The 12,599-nt window shown below is 39.4% G+C and overlaps 1 protein-coding gene across 13 annotated transcripts in view; it reads left to right on the top strand.

Annotated features, from left to right (window-relative positions):
* GNAQ (G protein subunit alpha q) overlaps positions 1-12,599 on the top strand; it is a 469,675-nt gene that overhangs the window by 374,137 nt on the left and 82,939 nt on the right. For all 13 annotated transcript variants that reach the window (XM_081506077.1, XM_081506056.1, XM_081506107.1 and 10 more), the window contains one exon: positions 12,334-12,462. In XM_081506077.1, the coding sequence (XP_081362203.1) occupies positions 12,334-12,462 (129 nt within the window). The remainder of the gene's footprint in view (positions 1-12,333; positions 12,463-12,599) is intronic.

Genomic DNA, 12,599 nt, shown 5'->3' with positions numbered 1-12,599 from the left:
TTTTGTGACTCCATGGACTGTAGCCCACCAAGCTTCTCTGTCCATGGGATTTCCCAGAAAAGACTACTGGAGTGGGTTGCCATTTCCTTCTCCAGGGATCAAACCCATGTCTCCTGCATTGGCAGGCAGATTCTTTACCACTGAGGCACCAGGGAAGCCAGTAAATAAATACCTATGAGTTTAAAATCACTTACCATGAAAGATGCAAATTATTTATTCATCTTCATAATGTTATTGCAGTGCCAGGTGGTACAGTGGTAATGAACCTGCCTGCCAATGCAGGAGATGCCAGAGACATGGGTTTAGTCCCTGGGTCCCAATATTCTTGCCTGGAAAATTCCATGGACGGGGAACCTGGCAGTCTACAGTCCATAGGTTGCAAAGAGTCAGGCATGACTGAGAATGAGCATGATAGTGTTGCCTGTATGTAGTTCTATATGTGTAAGATCAATGGCAAAATTAAATAGAATTTACTGGGAAATAGACCCACAGGGGTTTTGATTATCACCCAGAAAATTTGAATGTGCCACCTGGGAAGCTCTAACTATGTTTAACAATATATCAGTTGTTCATACAACATGAAAGATGTTGTAAGTCACAGATAATTGAGAAATACTGTTTCTTTATTTTAGTCTAGAGTCTTAACGTTTTTTTCCCATATTCCATCCAATAACTTTTTACTGGAGTCAAACTAGAGCCATAAAAACACTAAAATAATTTGAGCTTTCCTTTTTCTACTTTGATTAGCCAACTTGCTGATTATAATAAAACAATCAGATGGCTCAAAGGACAGGCAACACTGGTAGAAGCAAAGAGATGCGAAATTCTAGATGAGCAGTTTAGGAAAAATTTGCAGTTGGCTTTTATTTGGCATATTCTTCCAGTTCTATTTAATGAAAGACTAAAAAAGCATTCTAAGATGCAGGAGAGTTTTGTAGATTCCCTTGTTACCTTTTTTATTGATTTTTTAAAAAACATCTGAGGACTCTGAATATCTTTAGATGAAGAGCACAATAAACAGATGGCTGTAGGTTTACTTTTTTTTTCTGCCTTTTTTTGCTGTGGTTCACCACCTGCCTTAATATAGTGAGACATCAGGTCAAATGAGTTCACTGCCTACAGTACCAAAAGCTCCCTGACATTAGCTAAAGAACACAAATCTCAATCAACTTGTCATGTAGTGTGAAGTCTTCACATTGCAGGTGTTTGGCAAAAGGCTGCTCTGTCCATGTTTACTGTAAAGTGAAAGTGAAAGTCACTCAGTCGTGTTTGACTCTTTCTGACCCCATGGACTATACAGTGTATGTTCACCATAAGGGACCAAGTAATCCCTAATCTTGCTTTCCTGAAGTGTCCTCCAAGGTTGTCAGTAAATCAGACACCTTTTTGAAATTTTCGCATGTTCCACAGCCCATAAATCCAAAGTACATGACAATTGACTTTTGAGCATAAGTCAGATTTGGAGTTTACTTCTAACTTCATGTTTAAATTTGTAATTTAAAAATGCACAAGGAATTTGAATGTTAGGTTTTAAATGCAAAATGAGTTTTTGGAGGTAGATTAGCATATCTACCTGATTTCAGGCTGAATCCTTGAAGAAGTACCTTGTTAATTGACTCATGTGCCAAATACTTGAACCCAAGAGTGTGTAGGTTCTGACTCTCGCATATATAACTTTATAACTTTACTCTTTATCTGATGATTAAAAAGAAGTGTAAGCCTACTGCAGGCTTTTAGAGGCAGATGAAACGTCATATGGTGAGACCATTGGGTCAAAGTCTAGCATTTAGTGGAATTACATCTGCCTCTCCTCACCTGTGGGACTTTGGCTCTGTAAGTTTCATTTGCCTCAGATAGTGGTATGTGCTCTGTAATCTCTAAACTCCCTTGTGAATTCTGAAATCCTTTGATTCTGTAACAGTAGATTGCCTTTATCTGAGGAACCATTATTCTATGCAGTCAAGTGAAAACCTGGCTCTCCTCCCCAAATTTACCTGGAAATGTATAGGCAGAGAGATTATTCTCTACATAGTTAAATTACTCAAAATGCTATTTTGAGCTCAGAAGAGGATAATTGATCTTGAATATGTTTGCTTTTTTTTTTTCCCAAAGAGTGACAGTAATAACATGGAATGGACCTTTTTCCACCTGAGTGACATATTTACTTCTATTTTTGTTTTCTTGTATCTAATGAGCCATATCTCCTAATAACCTTTCACAAGAATGAAACAAAATACACCCTGTAATTTGGGCTCTCAGTTGACTCAATGGTAAAGAATCTGCCCGCCAGTGAAGGAGATGTAGGAGACTCTGGTTTGATCCCTGGGTTGGGAAGATCCCCTGGAGGAGGAAGTGGTAACCCACTCCAGTATTCTTGCCTGGAGAATCCCATGGACAGAGGAGCCTGGAGGGCTACAGTCCATGGAATCTCAAAGGGTTGGACACAACTGAGCATGCACGCATCCTGTAATTTGTCTTCCATAGTGAAGAACCCATCAAATTCTAAGACTTGGTCTCTAGTATTGCTTTTTCAAAATGCCTGGAGCTGCTAGAGATGGTAAGACTTAGATAAGACTAACTTCTTTCTAACCTTTATTACAGAGATGTGATAGGGAAAGGGCTTACCTCAATACCTGCTGATCATTCATTCACTGCTTGAAGAGTAGACTGGACCCGGGAGACACGCTTCACTCTATCACTTTGCTGCTTGCTCGTGTTTTGGCAGAGCGTTTGCATGTTCAGTTGCTTGACCTCTTCTTTACAGTCCTTACCACAATCCACTCAGGATGACATGGTACCCAGATGACAACAGGGGCGCTGTTACTACAGAACAGGATTGGAAAACCTGCAGGCCAAACTCAGCCTGCTGCCTGTCTTTATAAATTAAGCTTTATTAGAACATAGCCAAGCCCGTTTGTTTATGTATTGTCCAAAGCTCGTTTTGTGCCCAGGGGCAGAGTTTGAATCGTTGCAACAGAAACTGAATGGCACCCGGAGCCTAAAATACTTACTATCTGATTTCAGCGCCCACCCCGGCCCCACAAAAGAAAAGAAAAAAGTTGCAACTTCTTCCTCCATGGAAGCAGACTGAAGAGTAAAAGGCAGCTGGTATTCTGCTTCCGCTTCTGCCATTTAGGAAGACCCTATCTTATGCCTGGGATGCTCAAAATCAACCTGGAGATTCGTTTTTGAGAATGGAGAAAGGGTGGCCTGCTGTCCCTCAGCAGTGCTCCATCAGTAAACTTGCTTTGCACAACAAAACTTCAGACAGGAAGTGAGCTTGAGAGAGCTCTAGATTGTATTCCCTGACAGTACCTCTAAATGCCATGCAAAGGATGTCCAGTACTAACGATGGAATAAATGAGCAGAGACGTTGACTGAGTCGATTCAGCTTGAGAACAAGGATTGTGTCTCATGTGTCTTGGCTTTGGCCCCATGGGGTGCCTGCTACAGCTGGTTTAGGAGGGTGTGATAGGATTCAACAGTCAGTGTAACCAAAGGTAGGACTGACCTGCTTCTGAAAGGGGCCTAACGTAATACGTGCCTGACTAGGAGGTAACCCCACCTCCATTCTCAGGTGAGCCCAGGGCCTTTGCTTTCTCCATCTGGCCCGTTCCTTTATTTTGGCCCCTTTTTGAACTCTGATGGGCTTACCCTGATGTTCTTCTTCATGAGCACAAGGGCTTCTTGATTTAAGGAATTTTGATCTATAATTAGTTCAACTAGCTTAATATGACCAGCTCCTCAAACCCAGACATCCTTGTTACAATGGAAGTTTTGATTCTATAGAACCAGTATCCAAGTTAAGGAGACATGACCGTGAGAGACCTGCTTTAGTCAGCAACCTTTTGCTCACAGCCGTCTCTTGTCTACCATCACTGGAAGCTGTCTTGTGAGCCACATCTTATCTGCACTGTAAGGTGGCTGTTAGCTGGCATATTTATCTCCATTGCTAGAACACAAGCTCCTTGAGGACAGGATTCACATCTTTTTTTTTTCTTTGTGGCTCCCACCCAGGGCTATGCGCAGTGCCTAGCCTTCAATATAGGCTTTCAGGGAAAGTTGTTGAATGATAAAAGAGTAAGTAATTTATGTGTCTGCTGGTTTCTTCCCATCTCTCTTCTCTTTCTTCTTTAGCCTGTTCTAGTCCCCTTAGGTCTGCACCATGTAACTCATCCTCCACTTTTCTACGCAATTCTCCAGTGACCAGTTCATAATCATCTCTCCCTTCTTAATGCATTCATAGTTAGCACCTCACAATTTGGCACTTAATTATTTCTTAATTGATTCATCTGTGCTATCTTTACTTCCCAGGTAGCCTGATGTCCCTTCAGGCAAAGAATATGTATATATGTGTGTGTGTGTGTGTGTGTGTGTGTGTATGTGTGTATATATATATATATATATATATATATAACTATTTTTTACCAGCTCCCTGTACCCTCCTCCCTCTCCAACACACACAGTGATATGAATTTAACATACAACAGATTTTCAATAAATATGTGTAAATTAACTGAAAAATGAATTAAGCACTGTCATTACAGTTCAAGAGAGGCAGACTAGAATAAAAAGTAGCCTTCTGATGCTTGATACATCTTAGAAGTACAAAAATTGTGTCAAAATTAGTCAACAGCTTTGAAGATTGTCATGTAAAAGATGAATAAATTAACAAAGCCAAACAGGCAAATTGAAAAGGCCTCTCTTTCTCCTTCCTCTTCTCTTTATTCTCTTCTGTTGTTTTTGTTGTTGTTGTACAGTTGATTTGGGACTCCCTGGTAGGTCCACAGTAAAGAATCCACCTGCAATGCAGATGATGCAAGTTCAATCCCTGGGTCAGGAAGATCCCTGGAGAAGGAAATGTCAACCCACTCCAGTACTCTTGCCTGGGAAATACCATGGACAGAGGAGCCTAGTGGGCCACAGTCCATGGGGTTCCCAGTGTCAGACCCAACTTAGTGACTAAACCACCACCACACCACATGGTTGATTTACAGTGTTAGTTTCAGGTGCACAGCAAATTGATTCACTTATATATATACATATTCAGTTATACATATACATATATTCATTCTTTTTCAGATTCTTTTCTCACATAGCTTATCATAGAACCTTAAGTAGAGTCCCCTGTGCTATAGAGTAGGTCCTTGTTGGTCATTTATTTTATATATAGTTGTGTGTGTATATTCATTCCAAGCTCCTGATCTATCCCTTCCCTCACCATTGTTGTTTATTTTTTTGCTCTTTTAATTACAAGGTCAATTTGTTTGAGCAACAGACAGTTAGGAATCTTTTGCTCTGACCTAGGCCTGGTCCTAGAGCCTGCCTGAATCACATATAGCTACCAGCTCCTCCCCCACTTGGCACTAGTAGTCTCTTTATGGTTGACATTGAGCTCAGCTATCCATATATAACATACTGAAACTGTTTATAAATGCAGTGATATAATATCTTTTTATGAGCTATTTAATTTACTTTCAAAAAATCTGATTTTCTGAGTTGGTTTAGTTTTTTGGCAAAGGAAGACCAAAATACACTATCTTTCCTGTTTTATCCCACAGAATATTTTCCTTTGAGTAGCTTTCATAAACTGTGAGATTGTGGCCCCCTGCTACCACTATGTGATCTTGTTTTAAATCTGTAATTTTGTATTTAAAACAAATAATTTCTTATGAACAAAGTCTCTGCTGTACCTCCTTGAACTCTGATCATGGTGTGCCAGATGTTAAAGAGGAAAAAGGAAAGTTGAGCTCTTGAGGAGATGAAAGTGTTTGTGTAATGAGTAATCAGAAATCCTGTGCAGCTAAGCCACCTAACCAGATTACCAGCCAGGCTCTTCTGAACAGCAGGATCTACCAAAGGAGAGGGGGCACATGGGTGGGTCTTGGCACCAAAACCTGTGCTTGACTGTCCCCTCGGGATGGCAGTTTTGCAGAACGGTTACTTTCTTTTTTTTTTTTTAAAGAAGTTCACTTTGAACGTTTCTTTTACTTTTTTCCTTTGAATCCTGTGGTCACATAGCAACTGTACAGTGACTGTGTGTTTCTAGTTTCTTAGCTCTCACTGCTCTTGACAGTGTCAAACAAGATCTCAGGCATGATCCAGCTTTCAAGTACCCTAAAACTGTTCCTCTTACAATGAGGTCTTAGTTTTTTTTTTAAATGAAGTCGACCTAGTTTTTCTAACCTTCTTTTCAATAATTAAAAATGTAAAATTCTACCCAGGATCATTTTCTGTGCCAGGGCTTCATCTTAATATCTGACTTGAACTGCAAATCTCTTATTAATACAGCCTAGGTAGGAGGCTCTTACACAGGAGTTAAAGAACCCCGATACCTGGCCGATGGTGTTGTTCATTAAATGCTCCAAGGTGCTATATTCAGTTATCTCACTGTGTTTGGTTGGATTTAGACCCAATGTCAGAGATTTCTTTTTCCACTTACCACCCACGGGTTCTTTCCCCCTTTTGGTATAATTGATAAGGCTTGTATGCCTAATACTTGTGTTAAATTTTTTTAACCCCAGCTGTAATATGATACAGTTTACTTGCTGAGTCATCTCAAAATTTTATTCATGTTTCTTTCACTTAAAAAATAAAACCACTTGAATTTCTAATTTCTATGCTATTCTTGGCTTAGATTTCAATTATCCTTCCAGTCATAGGTAGTAGAGTAGAGCTTTTTCTTTTTACTTTAAAAGAGTTCTCATTACATGTCAAATTGGAGCATAAATTAAATTTGAAGGTCAACTCAAAACAGTATTCTTGCCTAGAGAATCCCACGGACAGAGGGCCCTGACAGGTTGCAGTCGATGGGTTCTCAAAGAGTTGGACATGACTGAGCGACGAACACTTTCAGAACTGTTACTGACAAACATGTCAAAAACTAAGGAATCTCTTTTAAAAATATTCAGAAGAGAGATGCCATATTTAATTTGATTGGAGCATATCATTTTAGTGACATTCAAGTTTATCCCATATATTTTTAATCATTTAAAGTAATGATTATATCCCGTTTATTATTGTTCTGCAACCAGAGATGGGATCCTGGACTTAAGTGTAAAAGGAATTTAGCAATTACAAAGTGTAATTATAAACAAATGGGCATCATTTCCTTAAGTCTTTCATATAAATCAGTCATGCAAGAGAAGGATGTTTCGTGGATAATCACCAAGGATTAGAGACAGATCAAACAGTTTCCCAGAAAATGACTCTTTCCAAAATACGCATTCTTTCCTTCCCTGATAAACTCCCCTGTTCCTCCTCTTCATATAACCCTTTTCTTCCCACAAGTTGGTAAACTCCTTTCAGGCAGGGATCATATCCTGATCAGCTCCCATCAAGATGGTTGTTGAATTTCAGAATGGCCCTGCATTTTTTCATGGTACAAAAGGAACCATGGAAATTTTACTAACACAAATCTCTTTGTTGTCTTGCTGAAAACCATCAGAAGCCTGTTTCTTCTGTTAAAGATATTGTGTCACAACCATCTGTTAATAAGGGACCACTCCCTGTGTTTGCCCTGGATTAGAGTGAATTCCAGGGCCTGAAAGGTTGATACTGATAGGCATAAAATGGATGTACCAATTATATCATTCAGTGTCCAGTCCCTAAAAGAATATCAGGAAGCACATCAACTAAATGAAGTTAAATGGATGCTGCCTTTCCTTTCTGTGTTGTCTTTACATTCATCAGAGGCATATTAATTCAGAATTTGGTTCTTGCACAATGCAGGCCAGTAATAACCCAGAGAGGTAGTTACATGAAAATGGGTACCTAACAACCCCCATCCTCTTGTTTTCTCCTAGAAGGTATAACCTACCTTTCTAACCACTACAGTGTTTTCTATAAAGGAGTCTTAATTTAGCTCACATGTTGAGCAACTGCTATGTTTCAGTCCCTTGGTGGAGTGTTGGTGACTAGCCACGGACAAAGGGAGTCATGGTCCCTGACCCCGTGGAGTGTGAGAACCCTAAATGGGCAAACGTCTGTGGGGAAAATGTTTTTTTTTTTAAAAAGCAGTTATGAAGTTTTTAATTATTAAATATCTCAAAGCAGTGACAAGTGATTAAATCCCCATGAATGGATTAGAGTAAGATGAGTTTAATCGCCTAAACTTCCCATTTTCTAGCACAATCCTAAATAAGTGTTTGCTCCTAGACAGTTAAATAAGTCCCACGTGAACCATGGAGTTTTCTCTCTCTGACATCAGGAAAGAGCTACTACCAGCCACTTGTTACATATACATTGCCTTGGAAATGTACCTTGTACCTGTCACCATAGCAACACCCCAAGAATGACCTCAGCAGCCACTCAAAATCATTCCTACAAAACAAATTATAGCTATAATTAACTCTCTGAATTTACTCTGCAATATAAGTTTGTCCAGACCTCGGTGTTTCTCTGTTAAAGGTTAAATGAATGGAATAATCCAGCATGAACCCATACCTCCCATATTCCATCAAAATTTTCCCCCTAAATAGGAGGTACTTCGGTGGAAAGTGCAATTCAGTTAAGGATTATTCCATTGTTACCTCTTCTCAGAATGAGACAAGAATCAACAAATGAGCATGCACTAGTCTTATCGTGCTAGAATTCCATTTCTAAGGGAATAGAGTGGCTTTTTTCCCTAAGCAAATGTGAAATGCAGGAGGTGCTGTGAGTCTCTCCCAAGTTCTGAAGCCCAGGATGAGGGGGCCACATGGGATTGAGGCTTATGCAGGTAGAAGATGTCCACATTGGCCTCTCTTTGGCAGTGAAAGATGCTCATCTAGGCATATTTTGCCAGTTCCTCCAATTATCTGTAACAGGTCTTCAGTCCTGGTGTAGCTTCTGAGACACCCAGATCTTCCTGTAGTAGAAGAGAGTTTGTATGTCTTTTGTTTGGTTGGAGGGTTTGTTGTTGTCCTGTTTTTCTAGTCTTGTTTTGGGGCGTTCTAGGTTGGATTTTGTTTGACTTGGTTCTGGTTCTAGATAATGTATGTTGCAACTAGCAGACCTTGATACCAGTTCCTTTCGTGTTTTTTTGTTGTTGTTGGACTACATCAGTGAACTGGACCTTTCTTTCCACCATCCAATGGAAGCAAAACAACAAGAATGTCAGGCAAGAAGTGCAGTTTGCCTTCCAGCTAATTGGAAATGTATGAGAATCTTTAATAACCATTTCCTTGCCTTGAAATGTTTTGAAACCTGGGCAATGAATAGAAGAGAGCCTAGCAAGCAGCAAGCGCCCAGTATAGGCTAATTGTTAGGTTGACGTTGTTACTCTCTGAACTATGCTTATATTGAAAAGGAGCAAAAGAAAGATGAAGGGGGGAAATATTCTTGCAAGTGTGAATGTTTCAGATATTTGGCTACTATCTCAGTAGTGCCCGAGGTTTAGGAAGACACACCACTGACAGTACTTTTAGGGCAGCCTCTGAACTCAGGTCAGTGGCTTTCAGTCATAGATGTGTATCCTGACTCTGGCTTACTCCATCATGTTTTTCCCAGAGCTCAGTTCCCCTCCTGAATTGAAGAGAGATCTGCAAGGTTCGCATGTGCAGTGTGACAGGAAATCTCCCACTTCATATGCTGGTTCTTTCAATTCTGTGCAAAGTGCATGCGCCTACATGCTAAGTCACCTTAGTCTTTGTCCAACTCTTTGTGACTGCATGAACTGTAGTCTTCCAGGCTCCTTTGTCCATGGGGATTCTCCAGGCAAGAATACTGGGGTGAGTCGCCATGCCCTCCTTCAGAGGATCTTGCCATGCCTTCAGGGGATATTCCTGACCCAAGGATCAAACCTACATCTCTTATGTCTCCTGCATTGTCAGGCGGGTTCTTTATAACTAGTGCCACCTGGGAAGCCCTCTGTGCAAAATGCACATTTAAAAACAAAGTGGCAATGCGTGGTTTGTTGAGTTCATCTTCAAGAAACAGAAAGCTACAGTTTCTCTTCCCACAGGAACACATGAACACCTGTGTACAAGACTCGGTCACTTTCTGTTCTGACCTCTGGATAAGGTGAAGTGAGTAGAAGTGGTTTATTGGGCAGCCTGTTTCTAAACAAGTTGCCAATGGGAACTGGAAGTTCTCTGATTCCTCTGAATTAAATTTTTGTATATGGTAGTTAAATAAATTATGATCTTGCAGATTTCAAAATGTATGTTCATTTCAAGTTTTTCAAATCAAGTACCTGATAAATCAGAATATCCATTATACAGAGTAACCAGTTATATTTACATTTATGGAGTGATGAGCTGGTTTATCTGTAGAACGAGATACAGGCCAGCTCCCAGAACATTGGCTTATTAACCCCATCAGGCACCTCCAAGACTGCGCCAATATATTGCCTAAAATTTGGAGTCCAGTCCATTTTTATACTTCCTTCCTGCCTCTCAAGCTCATATTCTCCCAGCCTCTCCCTCCTTTTGTCCCCTAGCTACTTTTGTAATAATTAAAAGTATCAGGCTGGTTCCTATCAGTGAGTAGAGAGCTAATTGCCAGCTAGAGAATCATTGATGTGTTTGAGGTAAGGCCACTAGAATACTCATTAGTTGTTTTGTATTAAAAATTTCCAGACTAATACTGTTTTGTCTTAAAGAATTGATACAGCTACAAAAAGGTGATAATTTATTTCTTTGTTAAAGCCATACCTAGCTCTACTATTTTATGATCCCATGAATCTTAGAGGCTTAATGTGGTATATTTTTTCACTACTCAGTTGCAGATTTAACCGTATCATTGATATGGAAACACCACAAGTAAGAAGGATATTTGAATAATGTTAAAACTAACTCTCAGCATAGGAAATCATCCATCCATTCAGCAAATAATCATGAAGTACTATTTGCCAGGCACTCATTTAGGTAGTAAGGAATAACAGAGGGTGAGACAAAGTCTTTATCCTGGATAGGTCATGTCAACTGAGTATTCATGCTCTTGCTAATAAGTTATGCCTCACACCAGACATTCCCTGTTCTGTATCTCAGAACTCACTCTGTCTTGTTTGTGGGCATAAAGATATTGAGGATATAGTCTCTTTCATGTCTATAATGGTTCTACCTTTTCTTTAAATCTTATTCACATGTTAGTTACTTTCTGTATATCCTTTGTAGTTGTATGTTTTGAAATCTTATCTGTGCTCCATCACTTTCAGGGCCAAAGGGAACATAGGGTCTCTTTGAAATCATGAGGATACCATGCAGGACAGTCATATTTACCTGTTTCTCATCAGTTATGTGATTTTTTCACCAATTATGTGATTCTCACAGTTGCAAATATTTTTGTAATTTTAGAGAATGAAATATAACATTTTTGAAATGACAAAATTCTACTGATAGAGAACATATGTGTGATTGCCAAGGGTTAGAATTGGGATGGGTAACACAAAGAAGTTTTTGTTTTCTGATAGCAGAACAATTCTGTATCCTGATTGTGGTGGTGACTGCACAGATCTCTATGTGAAATAAAATTTCATAGTTGTATATACCCTCCAAAAATGTGTGTGTGTATGTGTGTAAAAATTGATGAAATCTAAATAACGTCTGTAGTTTAGTTAATATCATTGGATCAATGTCAGATTCCTGGTTTTGATAATGTACTGTGGTCACATAAGATGTTATCTTTGGGGGAAATTAAATGAAGGGCACAGGAGAATTCTCTGTAATATTTTTGCAGCTGCTTGTGAGTCTAAAATTATTTCACAGTGAAAAGGCTTTTTTTTTTTTAATGGAGAAGTATTATATAAGCAGATAAATTTAAAGTTTAGGTGTGATGATTCTATACACTGGGACTATCTGGCCTTAGATATTGATACCTCAGTAGCTAGAAATCTCGTGGCTTCACATTAATTGTGAATGACTCAAACTTTGGATAGAGTTGGAGACATAGTATGCTGTTGTCTTATAAGGAAATACATTCCAGGAAAGAACTCTGGTGTTCTGTAAAAAAGCACAAAAAAAAATGTATCTTGACCTTATGTGTCACTCTGTTATCTGTTTATTTATACAAATAACATTTGTGTAAATAATTCAAAAGCTATTTGCTTTAAGCTCCTGCTCAATCACCAGACCTGCTAAACAAGTAGAGGGCAGGAGACTGATTTAATTCTTTTCTTCCCCTTTACTTTTGGTCTGGGTTCTATTTGACTGTAAGAGAAGAAATGAGAAATACTGTGAACCGTATCATCATAGATGGACAACCTTGCTATGACTTGTGGAAGGGTGACTGCATCTGTCACTTTCTGATTTTCTCCTTCTTTTCTCTTAGGATGCATTGTTTCCCTTCCTTCTCCATCAGCAGGCCATGTGCGATGGTGTCACTGACTTTCTCACTGTGTCTTCCCTCCTCCAGCTATCTTAATGACTTGGACCGTGTTGCCGACCCTGCCTACCTGCCTACGCAACAAGATGTGCTCAGAGTTCGAGTCCCCACCACAGGGATCATCGAATACCCCTTCGATTTACAAAGTGTCATTTTCAGGTAGTAACTGAGTCCATAAAATCCACTTCCCAGCTCTTACACCTAGAGCACATTGGTGAATATATATTGAAATCATGTATAGACTTTAAAACAATAACACCTTTATACCAATTATTATCATTAGATACACAAATGAA

The sequence above is a fragment of the Giraffa tippelskirchi genome, chromosome 1 (genome assembly GCF_054371585.1).
Source record: "Giraffa tippelskirchi isolate mGirTip1 chromosome 1, T2T-mGirTip1v1.2.pri, whole genome shotgun sequence".
In the NCBI taxonomy this organism is placed as follows: Eukaryota; Metazoa; Chordata; class Mammalia; order Artiodactyla; family Giraffidae; genus Giraffa; species Giraffa tippelskirchi.
The sequence above is the reverse complement of the archived record's forward strand: the minus strand, read 5'-3'. Positions and strand labels throughout refer to the sequence as shown.